Source organism: Centroberyx gerrardi, chromosome 4 (genome assembly GCF_048128805.1).
Source record: "Centroberyx gerrardi isolate f3 chromosome 4, fCenGer3.hap1.cur.20231027, whole genome shotgun sequence".
NCBI lineage: Eukaryota > Metazoa > Chordata > Actinopteri > Beryciformes > Berycidae > Centroberyx > Centroberyx gerrardi.
This window is the reverse complement of record NC_136000.1, coordinates 13826986-13845056: the sequence shown is the minus strand read 5'-3', so window position 1 is coordinate 13845056 and position 18071 is coordinate 13826986. Positions and strand designations below refer to the sequence as shown.

The window sequence follows — 18071 nt, the reverse complement described above, 5'->3', positions numbered from 1 at the left end:
TGGTCATAGAAACCATCATACCTTTGGCATCTCCAATTGTCTTTATCTCCAAAAAGAATGGGGAAGATGAATGTGCTCATCCTCCCTAAAACCACCAGGTCCAAGGTTTTCCTGACAAATTGGGCTACTTAGAAATCACACTGGGAACTTAAACTGTAGAAAGTGAAGGACTGGTGTAGTAAAAACAAACAATGGAGTCAAAAATATCTTCAGCTCCTTGTTCCCCCACACAGTGTCCCCTCACAAGGTCTGATGATCACATTTAGAATTTTAAAAGTAACATGAAGGAGCTAACAGAGTTCCAAAGAGGCCAAATAGTTGGTTCCCAAATTGTAAGTGCATTGGTCAGAAAAACTGCAGAAATATTTGATGTGGAAAGAAACCTTGCTGTTTTATTTTGTCTCCATCTTTTGGTGCTAAGCGGTCTTTGCTGTGGTGGTTTTTCACTGCACTTGATTGCCAAGTGACCCAGAGATCATTTGGCTATCAAACGGTGTGGCCAGTGCTGTGACGTCTTTTTCCCTGGATTTTCTGTTGATAAAGTTTGAGCTTCTGTAGGTGCCGCTCTTTTCTTTGTTTGTTCAGCCATGGTGACTATCGTGTCAACTTAGTTCAAACCGCTGTTGCTGCTGCCAGAAACTTCAAACGCATCACTTCCTCTGCAACACAGGATTTTTCCTGGGAAAGTCCTACACGACATTGTGGGTTTAGAACAGCAAATATAAAAGATTTTATGAAATGGATATGGGTTGAATTGCTATTGTGTTATATCAATTGGTGATAAGAGTTGAAAAACCTTTAAAATGATTGTCACTTTAATAGGATAGTTGCAAAACACCACAAAACTATGGCCTCAAAAAATTAGCACTAAGTTAAATCAACACCTCTGTGACAGTCTGAATAAAACTGTTCATTGTGCGCTTCACAAAGCTGGTATTCATGGTAGGGCTGCCATTTGCAAACCCCTTATATCTGAGGACAATGCACAAAGACGCATAACTTGGTGTAAGAAGCACAAAACCTGGAGCCCTGAGCAATGGAAAAAAAGTAATACGGTCTGATGAGTTGTCTTTCACCCTTTTTCCTACATCCGGAGGGGTTTACATTTGGAGGAAGCCAAAGGATGCCTTCAACACACGATGTCTGTTGTCAATTGTGAAACATTGTGTTGGATCTGTAATGTATGGGCAGTGCTGTGGGAGTCATTAGGTCTGATGGTTGCTCTGCATGGTCGTGCCAAGGAATATGAGGTTATTTTCCAGGACCAGGGGCACCTTGTGGTGCAAACACTTGAAAGTCCCACATGAAAGATGATAACGCCCCCATACACTCCCCAAGCCGCCCCAATCACCAGATGTAAACATTGCTGAACTCTTGTGGGACGTTCTGCAGTGCAGTGTGAAGCACATTTCCACCTCCTTCATCCTGATTGTAGGAAAGGTAGGGCTTCCCTAAATCATACCAGCGTTTAAACATTTCATCAGAAAACGTAGACTGAAACTTAGCACTTTTACACAGAATGGTAAAGAGGTCCAAGAAAACAGTTATTTTTTCACGTCACACAAATTAATAGGGTAACATTGTAACTAATTTTAAACCCTTTACTTTAGAACCAACCATAGAAAAAAGAACCAACAGCATCCTCCTTGGTCGCACTACTAATACGTCAGCGGTGGACGTGACGTTAAAGTGCGGCGCCGTTTCTGACTGGAATGGGAGCTGGCGATGCCTGCATTTGATTTTTCAGATATTTTGCTCGTTTAATCTGTGAATGGCGCCGAAACAGGACCCTAAACCTAAATTTCAAGAAGGTAACGAACTGTCTATTTAACTTCTGATATATCTCTGGCGAAGGCCAACGCAAGAACCATTGGCAAGTCATTCAGGTTAGCTAGCTGAATCAATGCAAACACCCTCCCGCCGTTCAATAGCTAACGTTAGCTTTCAGCGTAGTTGCTCTGAATAAAAACAGGTGTAATTTCATTCGTTTCATTTTCAGTTTGATTCTATCATTAACACAGTGTAACAGTGCCATACCCACAAAGTAAATGCTTTGAATTTGATTACTGTTGTTGCAGCAACTGAAAACGTTAGCTAGCTTGTGCTGAAGTTAATTCATTCACACAACGTTAGCTCCTTACTGATCACCTATCTGTGCTAGTTTATAGTTAGCTTATGATCTCAGGGTCCCAGCCAGCCTGCTGTGTGGCCAGATCTTTGCCTAATGTTGTTATATCAGGTTTGTTTCTTATGTTTTGCAAGTAGTGGGCAGTGGCCTGTGTGTTTAAGCGAGCTTCCTTTGCCAAGCCATTCATAAATCTGAGTTTAATTGCTGTACTTGAACGTCCGAGAGAGATTAATGATCGTTTCTAATATACGCTATATTCGTGAATTTAATAAAAGGTGTTATATAAGTGTAAATTGTTTTTATGGCTTATTCAATTTATGTATTGGGAAACCTAGGCGAGAGCTTTCATCTTATCTATGTGCAAGTAGACTGCTCTCATGCTGACCTTTTAATTGACTGACACTCTGTTCAGGTGAAAGAGTGCTGTGTTTTCATGGGCCATTACTCTACGAAGCTAAGGTAGGCCACTAGGCTGTCTAGTTAGTGTCTGTCTCTCCTGATCATGTGGTCCTCATCTATAAATGTGTTTTAACAATTGATCATATCTCTCTTTTTCAGTGTGTTAAAATAAACATCAAGGACAAGCAAATCAAATACTTCATTCATTATAGTGGGTGGAATAAGAAGTAAGTTTTTGGTTACAAAAATATATCATATGTCTTAGATTTGTGCAGTAAAGATTACACAAGTGCTTGACTCATGTCTTGATGTTTTATATTTTCCAGTTGGGACGAATGGGTTCCTGAAAGCCGAGTGCTTAAGTATGTGGACAGTAATCTGCAGAAACAGAAAGAGCTTCAGAGGGCTAATCAGTGAGTCACTTCTCTCTTTCGTTGACGTTAGGTTTTTGCTTTGAAGGTAAAGAAACCAGACATGAAAAAGCACAAGTACATGCTTGTCCAACAGTCACAGCACAGTCACACACCTAGAAATTAAAATCTTTCTAAATATGAATGTTTTTCATGACTTGCAAATGTGGTTTAATGTGAGAATGTATAACTATGTAAAAACAGTCTTCATTACACAGTATACATAAGTCAATCTTAATAACAGATTCTTGATATTGGAAATAAAAAGATACACCCATGAGCTTGGCCAATACTATTTTATGTATGGATTCTGATGGGTGAACTTTCAGTCACTTATTAACTAGCATTGACCTGACATCACATACTGCAGGAAACATTGTCAACTTTAGCCCTCAAGCCTCTAAAAGCCAGGAAATCCCTGAAAACAGACTGTATTTTATATGAATAATGAATGCATTCTTAAATTATTACCCAAGTTATTAAACGTATTTTCTTCTGCCGACTTTTGTTCAGAGACCATTATGTAGAAGGAAGGATGAGGGGTGTTGCACCAAATAAGAAGATACCTGCTGCATCGCAGAAAAATGATGTGTGAGTGCAAGTTGTTTTCCTGTACATTCCCTTTTCCAAGACCTTTGTGGTATACCTGTCATTATCTGTGATGTCTTATGCCAAATTTCTTTACATCCCTAATATCTTTGCTTTTGTTTTCTGCAATTTAAATGACTCCAAATTATTTTTTTGTCTTCTAGGAAAACCAAAAAGAACAAACAGAAAAGTAAGTATGATTTGAATGCTGTGTATTTGCATATTTGACACTGTTTGCATGAAGTTATAGGTTCTACTATGTCAGTGTAATCTGTCAACACAAAACCTTGATACTCTAAATGTTAAATGCATGTTGGAAAACTTTTTCTGCACTTCTGTAATTCAAAGTTCCTCGCACATTCAGCAGGTTTGTGCACAAGTGCAATCCAATTATTATTAGGAACTGCAATTCATTATAATCAGGAATCATCAAAAGTAACAAAGCCACAGTCGTGACGAGTTCTGCCACAGTAATCTTGATGTCTTTTGTTCCTCTCTGTCCGTCCAGCTCCAGGAGCGGGAGAGGGGACTAGTTCAGGGGGAGACCCAGCCCACCCTCCACGCAAGAAGAGGGCGCGTGTCGACCCAACTGTTGAAAGCGTAAGTTTCTAAATCCACTTCAGTATTTTTACACATGATTTTTTTTGGTATGTGGTTCTTTGATTTGCCAGTTAAGGTCAAATAATATTGAGCCGCACTGGAAGTAATTGAGTAAGCAGCTCAATACTGTGTAGTTATAGGTTGGGTTGAGGTTAATGTTGGTTCTAGATTGAAAAAACTGTCATGAACTGGGTGGAACTGGCCTTCAGTTTTGATTGGATGAGTCCCACTCGAAGCCGTTGTAAAATTAATAAACACGCACCTGTGACCACATAACTTATTTTAGATTCAGCATTCATATCGGCACATAAAATGGACGATTTCTAAGTATTGGAATGAAATGTAGGCCTGATTGTTATTGATCGTTAGATTGTAGAGTTGCAGTAATTACCTGTTGCTAAGCAACCACTTTCTCGAGCTACCGTTCAAGGGCTATAGTTCATGGTGGAAGAATAACACATTCAAAAATAAAGGATTTTTTTACATTTGTTTTTTTAAACATTTGCTTGTGTCTTACCATTGCTTCAGTCGTTCTTACAATAACTCTTACTGTTCAAACGTTACTGTAAAGGACGGCCTCTCATCGTTTATTCCTGTGTGTTCAGGAGGAGACCTTCATAAACCGAGTGGAGGTTAAAGTAAAAATCCCAGAAGAGTTGAAACCATGGCTTGTGGATGACTGGGACCTAATTACACGGCAAAAGCAGGTTAGTGACCAGAGAGTTTGTATAGTCATTTCACAGCATTGTGTTTTTTTGCTGTATAATATCAGTAATACCGTTACATGCTTTTACACTATGAAGTTTCTAATGTTTTTTTCTGTTTGCTTGTTATTTTATTTATATATTTGAATCTTCAGCTTTTCCACCTGCCTGCCAAAAAGAACGTTGATGCAGTCCTTGAAGATTATGCAAGCTACAAAAAATCAAGAGGAAACTCTGACAGCAAGTAAAATACACATGAATACATTTTGTTGTAAAAGAACAAATTCTCCCCTTGTAAGAGTTACTTGTCATTCTCCCCTAGATATGTTTTTCCATACTTACTAGCCTGTTGTAGATCATACAGGCCACACATTAACACTATTTTGCAATATCCTCTGTCTATTTGCTGTCATGCGTCCTGTAAATGAGGTCTGTTTCATCCGTGATCTAGCACTGTCTGTCATGGAGACTTCATTGTTTGTCTCCTCTCCAGGGAATTTGCTGTGAATGAGGTGGTTGCTGGCATCCGGGAATATTTCAATGTCATGCTGGGGACACAACTTCTCTACAAATTTGAGAGGCCGCAGTATGCAGATATCCTGGCCAACCACCCAGATACGTCTATGTCTCAGATCTATGGGGCTCCTCACCTACTCAGACTCTTCGGTACAAACACCTACACAATAAAAAAAAGTGTTCATATTTTTGTCTGAGACCCATGTGAAGTATATTCTCTATGATATAATTAGCAAAATGAGGTATCTATAAATGAAACCATGTGCAGAAATTCAGTGTAAAAAGATTCTGGTTTCATATCTTGGCATCTTTTTTGATAGTGTCCCTATCACACATTGCAGCACATAGGTTTTAGAAGAAGACATGCACCCCATATGTAATCGTCTTTATCTTAGGGAAAAGAAAATCAGGATATTTGTGCCCAAGCTTTTTGGAAACTTTTCACAGAAACTGCCACATTTTAGACTGGCAGTGTAAAGCATTGCATTTGCAAATAATTGCCTTTTTCGACAGGCAATATGTTTCTAAACTCATGTTTTGATTGCCCAGACGAAAAACCCTCAAAATTCTTGGATAATATTTTGAAATTCATTCTGGCTTCAATGAGTAAAATTTGACAGTTACAATGTTTTAAAAATGTAAAACTGAAAATTGATGAACTCATCTTTTTAGAATTGAAGCGCTCATAACACTTTCCTAACCCCCTATGGTTGTCTTGTACCTGCATGAATTGGTGGAAATGAAAGATAAGAATGTTACCTATTCAGAAATAACAGATATATCCACATTTACGCTTTGTTCCCAGAGTTATGGATGAAGTCAGTTTAAGCCATGGCAACTAGAACTGCACACAGACATTAGAAGTCAATCCAGGGAACATATTTAAAGAGTGCGGTGCTAGTCTAATCTGCGGTTGATCTTTGGTAAGAGGTAATGTAATGTTTTTATATTCCCCTTATCTTTGGTTTTGCCAGTGAGAATTGGAGCCATGCTGGCTTACACTCCCCTGGATGAGAAGAGCCTTGCACTGCTGCTCAGCTATCTACAAGACTTCCTCAAGTGAGTACTCGAGGCTTCACAAAGCTGTGTCAATAAGGCTGCTCTTGATTCATAATTTCAACAGTGTGAAATTCATTATTTTTGCTCCGTTCCAGGTACCTTGTAAAGAACTCTGCATCACTTTTCAATGCAAGTGACTACGAAGTCGCCCCTCCAGAGTACCACCGCAAGGCAGTTTAAGGTTTATTTTATTAGGAATTGAGGCATTGTCCGTTGAAGTTTGGAGATGATGTTCTTACCCATTGAAAGGATGTGATTTCACAAAAAGCCTTTGGAGAACAGATTGTGGGAGGTCTCTGACGATTACTGAGGAGCGTTTATAAGAATCAGTCCAAGATGTCACACTAATCCCTGGACAAAATCATTTACTTTCATGTGGAAAGCTGCTGAGAACGCTGTTCCTGTATTGGTATGTTCTTGAGTACCACTTTTTAGTTTCTATGATACTTGTTTTGTCTGGTGTTTACCAAGATCTTTTGAAAAGGAATTTCATCATGTTTTTTTTTTTTCCTTTTTGGTTCAAATGCTGGCTAAATTTGTCTTGTTGGCTGTTGTCATTTTCTAATAAAAGTTTTTCATTCTCTATTTGTCAGTCCATCTCTGTTTTGAAGCTGATTCAACTCATTTTGTTACTGACAGACTAGATATATTGCTCAAATGACATGAGGCTGTTCTAACTTAAGTATATTGGAGTTCCCCTTGGTTTAATACTCATGGAAAATGCGCTTTGAGTGGATTTATGCATGAGTTGGGAAGCTGGTTCTCAACAACATTGAAAGACATGCTGGTTAGCTTAAATCCTAGCTACAGGCACTAGGTAGTAATGAATGATGGTACGGGTATGAACACTGAAAGCTTGTTGAGCTTTACATTTTGTCTGAAAAGCCAGACATTTCAGAGAGGAGCCATGTTTGGTTAGTATTTTGAGAAACTATAAAGTTTATTAAGAGTAGGTGGTTTATACAGTTGCACTTCTGTTATTCAAACACAACTCTTGAGCTATTGCTTACACATGTGGACATGTGGTCTTAATTTAAACACTTTTAAAAGGAATGTGGGCTTTGTGCAGTAGTTCTACCTCAAAGCCTTTATTAATGCAGCTAGTAAAAATTATATTTTAAAGCAAAGTGGTGGATGTGGCCAAGCTCTGGGATAACATTGACACCTGTGAGCTTTTTCCTCTTAGACTTCTATTGGCTGGGACGAGTTTCTCTGTTTTCCTCCTCTCTCGGTTTGAGCGGGATAGATTCACCAAAGTAAAGTCTCCTGGCACTAATGGTGGAATGTCACATCGCAGTGATGGAAATCATGTGGTGCACCGAGGGTATTTTGTAGAGGAAAGAAACTTAATATGCTATTGAAACTTGGCCAAAACCCCTTCCTCCTCTCACCTCTCTGCACTTAAATTTGTTCAGTCGAATACTCCCAGCCTTTCTTCTTTTCCATTATTGTGACTTTCTTGACATGAAAAGGAGAGGCTAAATATTACTTTCAGACTCAGTGATTTGTGGTTTCATCAGTGTCAACTGTTCTCAGTAGTTATGGCAAGTACAATTCAGTGTGTTTCAAGAAGAATTTCCTTTAATCCCATTTCCCTAGCCGTAACCAAGACCATATGCCTGTTCACTGGCTTGCCTCAGATTACTGCGAGTGTGTTTTAAGATCACAGCACTGTGATGGCATTTAACAGCCCACCAGAAAGATTGACACGCAACAGCCATAAGTCTTCTCTGGAGATTCGTTCAGGGAGATACCTCAGTGCCTGTGTCTTTCTTGGCCCCATTCACTGCTGTGATTAACACTTTACACACAGCATAAGTGGCTGGGTCACCGAGAGGGCTTCCTCTGGTCTGTTTTCCAGTGGGAAGGCTTTCATGTGACCTTGGTGACACAGAGCCTTAGTGCTGTCGTTAGGCTATTGCTGAGAGACACATATGCATGACACAACCATGGATAATGAGGGTGGTTCAGGTCGGAGTGATTGCTTCAGCAGGTTTTCTCCCCTCTCTGTTCTGATCTGGGAATCTAAAGACACACTTGAGACAGATCTGGAGTAGCCGGTTGGAAAAGGGATCAGAAATGCCCTCACTGTCCTGAGTTCATTGTTATTTGGGGATAATCACTGCCAGACTTTAACAGAATATTCAGGCAATGTTCTCTAGCATCTCTATGCGTTCAGATAAATGCATGCTTCTCTTTCCCAAGTGACCCAAGAGACTGTGGCAAGGAATTTCTATTTTATGTATAACAGTAAATAAGCTAATATGTAATGTTTGATTTGATGCAGTGTGGTGTGATAGCCACCAGATGGCAGCATTGCACATATCAACCATAGACCAACATAGTCTTGCATCACTACAAAAAAATTCAATACTGTGGTTTGCAGTGTACAATGGTGTTTCTTTGAGGTACTGTGGATGACTGATTTTTCAGGATTGCCACTGACACTACAGGCTCCTATGACTTTTCAGAGTTCATTTTTTTTTCACAGCTGCGGATTACAGACAATCACTCCAGGGAGGGATTAAGTTACTGTGGACATGTAATGCCAATAAAACAGATTGTCATCCATCCTTGTTGGGCTTCCAGGTTCTTTCAGTCTAGATTGACCATAAACTCAAGACAAACTCCTGCAGGGACCAGTGAGAACCCCGTCCTATTAGACAGCAAATGTTATCAGTTTAACTGACTGATAAAAGCCATTTGTACTCTCTATATGATTCCTCCAGAGCGTATCCATCTGCTTTGGGCTCTCTGAGGTGAAAAACCGTCAGTGTTTAATGTGGTTGTGAATGTTTCCCCAGACTATGAGTTAGTGGTAGACTAATTACACAGTGGGCACAGAGCCTTAGTAGCACACTGCTGCCAGAGCGGTGTGTGACTGTATGTCATTAGTATTGGAAAATGCATTTGCCACAAAGGGCTGCGGTCACTCGGAGCCATTAAAACATGAAAGAACATACCCCGCTCTTCTGGAGGAGGAATTTGCAAGACATAAACAGCCTGTAAAATGGAAAACTACATCTGTGTCCATTTGTTTTCCTGAAAGGCAGCCAGATTTGGTAATTCTTACTGAAATTCTTTCCAATAACAGAGAGCAGTCCAAATAAAGGGAAAGGGCTGTTTCATCCATCTGTTTTCAATGCGGTGTAGTAGTGGTTTTGTGCACAGGATCTTACGCAGTGGGAGAGTGAAAAATTGTGGAGGCTTCAGAGCGTGTTGAGGCCTTTACTCAATTTACACATTGGGTTTATCATCTGTGTGACAAACCTTTTTCTCAGCTGAAACAGGAACCTCCCAACCCCCATTTTGTTCTGATGTGAGAGGAGAGTCTGGCCTAAACTGCAGGAGGTCTTGTCTGCACCACTGCTCCATCCATCCAGCCTCCTCTGTCTCCCCCCTCCTCTTCCAACCCCTTCTCCCCGTCTGTCCAATTAGTCCACACTTTTTCAGGCATTATCATTGCTTGTTTTATTTGGTCTTATAATCCAATAACATACTGTGGACAAGCAATGAATTAGCAAAGCAAGACATTGTCTATTGTGAGAGGTAGTAGCCCCCCTAGCACCAAAAGAGTTGATTGATGAAAATGATTTGGCACTGTTAAGTGTAGGGAAGTCCACAGTTTGTTCAGTTCCAAGCCACAGGGATTCTAATTCATATTTTATGGAGCTGCAATACATACCAATAGTGTTGAGACCTCACTTTAACTAGTTAGTGCCCAAGTGAGCCTGTCAATGAAGCAGTTATGTTAATTTAATCTACAGAGACCACACTATACATAGACATCACCTTGCCAGAAAATTGTGAGTTCTTTCTTTTGATGTGGAGGAGAGGATGTAAAAGGCTGTGAACTGGCAGCTCTGAATATCTAATAAGATAACCTCCAGTCTCTCTACCTCATTAAGCTGAATACAGAGCTAAAACACCTTTTCATGTCACCTTAGTAAACAGCTTAATCTGTACCTCTTTCATCTGCTATTCCCCTGTGTTTCTCCACAGCCTTGATCCACGCCTGAGTGTCTGGGTATGATTGCACCTTTGTGCTGTAGATTTGTCTCTATGTTAATTGAGATTTCCCGATGAGCCATTTCTGAGGCCCCTTAACAAAATGAATGCAGAGTAGAGATGTCATTTAACCTCTGACACCTCTCAAGAGTGATGGACACTTTGCCCAGAAGGCTGCCTCTTGGCTGAAAAAATGTCAGACAGCACCATGCTTAATCACAGGGCTGCTCAAGTGTGCGTAGAAAATAAAAATGATTTTTGTTTTAACCTGCAGAGGGCAGACTTGTCTGAGAAATGCAGTTAAACGACAGAAACTGAGCTGAGAGCAGAGAGGAATGGAGCAGGAGATGAACTGTGATGTGTTCTGCATGGTCAACAAGGAAACAAAATACTTGAGTAAAATGATTTACTATACATTACTCTCTGGACTCGAATTAAAAATTATAATTAAAAGTATCAATGCAAGTGAGGAAATGCAATTTTTATTACTTTCTATCCCAAATACTATATAGATATAAGTATAATAGTGGTTTTAGATTAACCTGACATTTCTAAACAGACTTTACTTTTCTACATGACCGGTAGTAGCAGCATGGTGCACATTTATACGAATGTAGTGGTGGTATCTCATTAGGAGGCCCGAACCATGACAGCTCCATCTCCTCCAGACCATGCTGCTGGTCAGTTCTGGGTTGAGTGATTCCTCATGACCTTGGCGTGCCACAGTATTGCCCTCAATGTTCAAGCTATCCTTGTTGCTTGTTGACAGCAGCTCCCTGCTGGGGCTGCTGGGGATCGGCCTAATGCTGACCTCCTGCCAGTCCGCTGGAGGAGAGCAGAGTGGTTTGGACTGGGAGGAGAGGGGTGAAGAAGAGAGGAGAGAATTAGGGAGGGGAGAAGAGTTTCTTGACAGCTCTTGCCTCAGCTTGCACACTCATTTGGCAGAGGTAATCTGAGGCTGTTCTCCCGCACATTTCCACTGTGTGAGTCAAAGGGCACACAGAGTTCTTTTATTCAATTAGTATTTTCATTTTATTTACGGATACTTTTGTACATTGTAATTAGTTATCAGGCGTATAATGACAACAACATCATGATGCTGATTAAAACCAGTGTTGTAATTTAATTAGCATGGGATCTTCAAAACGCTTTGCTCTAAAATAATGATGTGTTGCTCAAATTAGCTAGCTGATATAATAGAGTACAGCTTGCTTCATGTCCAACAGGTTTTGTTGGAATAGAGAGTGGTGTATTACTGTAATTTTGGAAGTAAATGATAGGTTCCCTCTACGCTAATACATAGTGTAGCTATCAACACCAAGCAGGACTGTGGAGCTAAATTAGCCCAGAATTTTGTGCTCTAGATCAAACAAAAATGGTGGAGAAGCAATTAATGATTAATATGCCATCTGTTGGTGGTGGTGTTTTGAATATCAATACGGCTCCCCTAGGATGTTTAATCACCTGATACTGTTGTGTTGGAACAGAACTATCCTGAGGAAGTGCCGTAGTGTCAGTGAGCTCAAATGTTTTGATCCACCTCCATGGTGCTCATAAGATATTCACCGCTCCAGTGGGGTAAAATGTCTACAGGGCCCCAGCAGTGAAGTGTGCAGATATCTGCTCTGCGTCTGGGGCTGCTGTGGAGATCCCACCCTAGGCCAGGCTCCATTCATGCCGCAGTATGGAGGATATTATGGATATGGCCTTGACAGCCTGCTCTAACCCTGGGGCCTGTAGGGGGACAGGAAACAGTTGGCCCTTGGTAGACTGAAGTGGTGCCTGGGACTTTCCCACATGCCTTAGGATCCTCCTCATTCAGCCTGGTTTGTGGTTGGAGCGTGTGTCTGCACCACTTCACACCAGGGAGAGGCAGGGAGGGGGGGAACACATAGGCTTACCGTAGAAGTTGGAGCAACTTTTCAGAGGGGATTCATTGCCCCTTAGCTGAAAGAACAGCATAAATTATTTGCGCTGGCAGATGTTCACAGACCCAAATATGCATGAATTTGTAGAGCTGGCAGGCTTCCCTCAGCCAAACGTACTGGTTTTCACGATGCGTGCAGGAGCAGTTGTTATTCTGGCTGTTTTACAGAGAGCATTAATCTGAGCTGTCAGCACCACCAACCACTTTGGTGGAAATTATTTCACTCCTTAATAAGGGAACTCTGGTGCTGTATTACATATGGCGGTAAGGGCAACATTCTTGGTGGGTCTGTCATCATGTAGCTGTTCTCCAACAGTGTGCCTTCTGTATTTGGCCTGTAGCGCACTGTAACCCAGAGATGAAAAGAATATGTTAACTAGATGTTAAACGGAACCACTACCTCTCACATCCATTCTGCCGTTGGAGAAGATTACCTCCAGCAAGGAAGTGGGAGAAATCCAATATATTGACGAGTCTCTGAATATGATGTCAGTTGTTTCACTCAGGCTAGAAGTATAATTTTGAAAACAGGCTTTTTGTCTTTCCTCATAGATCTTTTCACCTAAGCCGAAGCGTTGTCATATGACGCTTAATTCATGTGGCAACCTGGTCTGATTATAGCTATCCATAAGGAAAGGTAGAGTTGTGTCAAAAATACTATATGATTGTAATGGAAAATGGATTATGAAAAGTCTTGGCTTAATGCCCTCTATGGTCAGTTATGGGGACTATCTTAAGCAGTGATCATTATGGGCTCTGACTTGCAATAAGCAGCAATTTGCAATGCATCAGCCAATGTTTGTGGAACATCATAGCTTACTATTTTCAGTGTAGCTATACGTGTGCAATCATGAACTCAAAATTGTGTCACACACCTGTGTGTGAAGCTCATAACATTATACATTGTATAATCAAGCTATCATCAGTTCTCTAAGATGCAATTATAATAATAGTAGAGTCAGACAACCTGTAAGTGTCACGCTCTATCTAACTGCAGAGGGAGAAGTGACTTAGAGCCTTTCCTACAGGAGGGTTTTGGCAGACTGCCACCGAGTGTGGTCCCCCTGAGGGCTCTTACTCATGAATCAGAGAAAATGGGAATTACACATATTAAAGAGGGTAAACGTCAGTAATCACAGCACTGGGAGGAAGCTCAAGGACTCATCAGGCCCGCTGCTGCTTTTAGAGACACTTGTTTCAAGAAGCCACCTTGTTTAGCAGCTGACGGCACCACTGCGATGGGCAAAATGACATGTCTCAGACATCAACCTATGGGATTCACCCTCAGCACACCTGTATTTATTCAGTGTCTCTCCAACTGTGTCATATCCGCGCACTAACTGACTCAGTGTGTGTACTGCAAGGGCTATGATAACAGCATTTGACCTCCTGGACCATGAGTCATGTGGCAGCCAGGTCAGGTTATAGCCTGCCGTGTCCCTTGTTGTCTTCTGTCAATTGATATTTCCGGCGTGTTTGTCCTACATCGACTGCCTTGTGTTTTCTGACAGAGAGGGCTTGGTAATTTTGACATGGAAAACTTTGTTTGTTTGTCTGTCTGGTCAGCAGAGGTCACCCAGCGGTGGGTTTGTTTGTCGGGTCAATTGAGTCCACTAACAGAGGAGGCTAGTGAGGAGAGATGATGGAGGGAGAAACACTCATTAGCGGCCCTTCCTCCCTGTGTGTTCCTCTTCTGGTGGAGATGGCCAGACCACCAGGCCCTTTAGCCTGACTCCCAGATAAGAGGTCTGGAGTCGCTCCACATGACTTAGTGCTGTTGGTACTTTGACAGAAAACAGCCCTCAAGGGAAACTCAGGCACCCATAAATATTTAGGCACCAAAGAGCTTTATGGAGTTTGTTGTAAAAGGATTTATAGCAGACTGGGAGGCTATGCAGCAGTGTCAGAGGGCTTGAAGCAGCCAGTGTTTAGAACATAGCATGTGAATCCTCCCACAACTCCAGGCCAAGCATGGAGGACTGAACCAAATAAGCACTTCAGTGCTAGGAATGCAAACATTACATCTTTTCCAAACAGGTTTCAGAAAACCGGTGTGAGCTAAGCTTCTCCTAACCCTCTTAGTACAAAAATTGTAACTGCCTACAGAGATGATTCACAAACAAGACAAGTCAAAGGCCTTATATGGACAGATTTTGAAATCTTGGTTTTATGCCTCATGAGCATTTGATACAATTATATGCTCTATAAAACTGAAACTAACAACTAGCTAGAAAGCTGAAAAGCTTGTAATAGATACATCCTGAGTTAGGAGTAGTGTTCTCTTTGAACTGATTTACCATGAAAGATAGTCCAACAGTGTATGCCTTGGAGAGCCGTTCAAGTGTACATCAGTGTTCAAATGCAGCCTCAGCCTGTAACATGTTGATCTGTTATGCATAATTAATCAATTTATCGACATATGCTCATACGTCTGTTTATATAAACAGGTGTACACAAGCAATCTTCCTGGGTAGCTGATGGAATTAGTATGGCTTCTCCTCAGCGGCAGTCTGATGTTGCACTGCTACATCTGGACCCCTTGTATCCCTTCAAAACAAATCACTTGTAGTACCAGGCTGTCTAGGCAGCCTCTACCACTACACCTCCCTTACCAAAGGTCTCCTCATCAATGTTGCATGAGGTGTTATCTGCATCCCTCTCATCTCTGCCTTCCACCCCAGGTTTTATCCACCCCTTCTCTTTCATCCCTATCCTCCAGGGCAGCCGGACATCTCCTCCCACCATCCCCGCCACCCTGCCCCTGCTCTCTGCTATCTGTCCATCCTCCCCTGCTACCCTCCTTCTCCCCAGCAGGGTCACAGGGCTGCTTTGTCCCAGATTGCTGGAGGATCAGGATTCCTCATTATCCTGTTAACTGTACATTTATCTGACAAGGCAGAGGAGAGAGAGCGACCCCCGGCATCATTAAGCTTTAATGGACAGCCCAGAAATGAGGGAGAAGCCATAAAAGCAGGAGCCGAACCAGAGTCTCTCTTTAATGTCTCTGATCGCCCTGACAGGATTATTAATCAGGAACTAAAGGAATTTCAAACCTTTGCTCTCGGCTTCCTCACTTAGAGTCTTTAGCTTGCACCATTACATAGCAACCCAGGGTCAGGAGGTCTGCGGCTAATTGGTTCTACAGGGTTTTGAATAACAATGAGCTGAGCCCAATTACTGAACTACAGAGAGGCGGAGATGAGAGGAGAGGGAGGGGGACCCAGTGGAACAGGCACATGGAGGATGGAGGGAGGAGGAGGAGGAGGAGGGGATGGGGGAGGCTGTTTCACGGCTGCTGTCTCTCTCCTCCTCAGAGTAGGGATATTAATGAGATCAGTAAATGAGTGCTGGCAGAGACGTGGATGTGCTGTAGAAAAACAGCCGCCCTGCCCCTGCAGGACAGCAGCAGCGCCTCATTCGCTATTCCATTTGACTCCCAGATTCGCACCAAATATGCGCGCCTTATTCTTTTTGTCCCAGTTTTTCCTTTTCTTTGTATCTCATGTTCATTTATTAGTGATGTGTTTTTCTTCTCTTTCCTCCAACATGGGGGATCTGTTTCTGAGGTTCTTTGATAGCGGCGCTGTATTCCAGGCTGTCTTGTAGCGTCTTTAATGCTGTCTTCAGGGGTTCTCATTCAGCGGTGGCTAATACAGTAAGTCCCAGCAGTCTAGAGGCAGTTTGGCTGTAAATCTGCACACACACTCTGAGCCATTGTTGCTACTGGTGGTTCCTTGTATTGGTGACCCCTGGTGTTTCGGTGGACATCAGGGCTTGTTTTTCATCCCCTTGATTATCCATCATTCTGGTGCTGCATATACAGCGGATTAGGCTACACAGGATCTGCACAATGTCTCTCCACTCTAGTGTGCCATGTAGAGTCCCCTTGCCCTGATATTGCTGATGAAACTGGTTTGGATGGAAGCATTATCAGATTTAGAGAGCTAATTTGTTCCAGCGGCTAAGGGCTTTTCAGGCTGTTGAAGGGATGTCTTTTTTCACTTGTTCTCGCGCAGTATTTTTTTGCCCTTGAAGCATTGCATCAATGTTGAGCTGTAGGACTTTTAAATTGATCTCCGCTTAAATAATCTCTTTCAGATTCATGAATTCACATTGAGCAATCCCCTCTTCTGAGTATTCATCACTTTCAATAAACCCCAGAGAAGCTGTCATTACGCTTCAACCTCCTCATCCCGTTCTAAACTGCTGTTCAAGGGCTGCAAATTGGAAATGTGATTTAAATATTGCTTGAAATGGATAGTTCATATTCACCTAAGCCCTGTGCCAGGCTCTGTCAGGCGATGAAAGCTGAGGATGTCGGCTGATGATCACTGTACTTCTGGCAGCATGAGTAGAAGACATTAATTGCTGCTAGTAAAAGGTTTAGCTCTGACCTTTCCAGATCATGAGGCAAACAAAATCCTCTGTAGGGCTGGTATTCCGTATGCTTTTGTCACTTGTTCTTCATGGCTGGATTTCTCAGAGATGAAGAGGATTCTCTTTGCTTACACTTTTAATCGGATATAGAGCAGTGAAATACTCCAGCTGGAATGAGAAGGAGATAAATGCCTTCTTAACTCTAGACTGCAAATGGACTACAAATCCTTGAGCTGGATTGCTGTTCATTCTTCAATTATATAAACCCCCATCTGGGTTTTTTTTTTTCAGTATGTCAATTGTGTGTATATACAAATATCTTCTTGACAGGCAAGTTTTATAATATCTTTGCAATTTTCATATCCCATGGTAAATCAAAATATGGGTCCATTTTTCCCAGTGTTTTTAAGCAATACAAACGTAAGTAAACCATTTACACATTCACAGAGAATGATCTGCTGATGATCTCCTGGTAATCAATGTCGGCTTAGAATATACATCACCACTGATTGACTGGTGTCATGTGAATTTGTGAAAGGCTCTCATGCAAATACACTTTTAAAGTTCCTTCTCAGCAGCATGCTTAGATCTGGATTACATATTGAATCTCATCATTTTAAAAATGGATGCCAATGCCATTCATTCCAAACAATCCTTTGAGCCAGTAATGTATTCTGAACTCTTGAATCTGCATATTTGCATACTGTAACAGAGTTGCAGCTGCGGTCTCAGAAGAGTTTATCATTATTTCACATTTATTTTGTCTCCCTAATTACCTAATTAATTCTGTTGTTTTGATTGTGGTGTTTACCGTTTGCTTTGTGGAGGCGTAATCCTGTTCTATTTGTCTGTTTGAAGAAGGAGCAGTCTCACTGAATTATTCATGCTGCGCTCCAGCGACAGCACAGCCGTTTAAATGATGAAGGCATTCGTGAAATCCTCTCTCTCTCTCTCTGTCTCTCTCTCTCTCTCTCTCACACACACACACACATACACTCTCTCTTTCTCTCTCTCTTTCTCACTCTCACTTCTCTTTCTCTGTGAGTGCCTGAGGCAATGGAAGTGGGATGTTAGGAGGGGAGAGGATTTCATGAGACTCACAAGCGCACCTCAAATGAGGCGATGGGAAAACATGTCCCTCTAATGTGTCTGACGGAGCTCTGAGAGGGCCAGACTCAAAGCCATGTCTAATCTGACACCATAATGTGACCTTTCATCTCCACTTCTCACAGGAAACAGTGCTCCACCCTGCACACTGTACATGCCTGTGTGCGTGAGTGTGTGTGTGTGTGTGTGTGTGTGTGTGTGAGAGTGAGTGTGTGTGTGTTCCTGCCTGGGCTCAGGGCCCACTGAGA

General features: G+C 41.8%; 1 protein-coding gene across 2 annotated transcripts; it reads left to right on the top strand.

Annotated features, from left to right (window-relative positions):
* The first annotated feature begins 1694 nt into the window (after window positions 1-1694).
* Window positions 1695-6978, top strand: morf4l1 (mortality factor 4 like 1). Of its 2 annotated transcripts, XM_071896514.2 has the most exons (12): window positions 1695-1811; window positions 2541-2587; window positions 2687-2754; window positions 2854-2940; window positions 3451-3528; window positions 3690-3715; window positions 4034-4125; window positions 4731-4832; window positions 4985-5073; window positions 5323-5495; window positions 6320-6404; window positions 6500-6978. In XM_071896514.2, the coding sequence occupies exons 1-12, from the start codon at window positions 1772-1774 to the stop codon at window positions 6582-6584; spliced, it is 972 nt and encodes a 323-aa protein (XP_071752615.1). In that variant the 5' UTR covers window positions 1695-1771; the 3' UTR covers window positions 6585-6978. The 2 variants fall into 2 exon arrangements, with proteins under 2 accessions (XP_071752615.1, XP_071752616.1); XM_071896515.2 differs by lacking the exon at window positions 2541-2587 and having other exon boundaries at window positions 1703-1811.
* Window positions 6979-18071: the final 11093 nt, after the last annotated feature.

Coding starts and splice junctions, on each gene's coding strand:
- morf4l1 (XM_071896514.2), top strand. CDS start 1,772: ATGGCGCCGAAACAGGACCCTAAACCTAAATTTCAAGAAG. Junction 3,529..3,689: donor GCATCGCAGAAAAATGATGT/GTGAGTGCAAGT, acceptor TTTGTCTTCTAG/GAAAACCAAAAAGAACAAAC. Junction 6,405..6,499: donor TATCTACAAGACTTCCTCAA/GTGAGTACTCGA, acceptor GCTCCGTTCCAG/GTACCTTGTAAAGAACTCTG.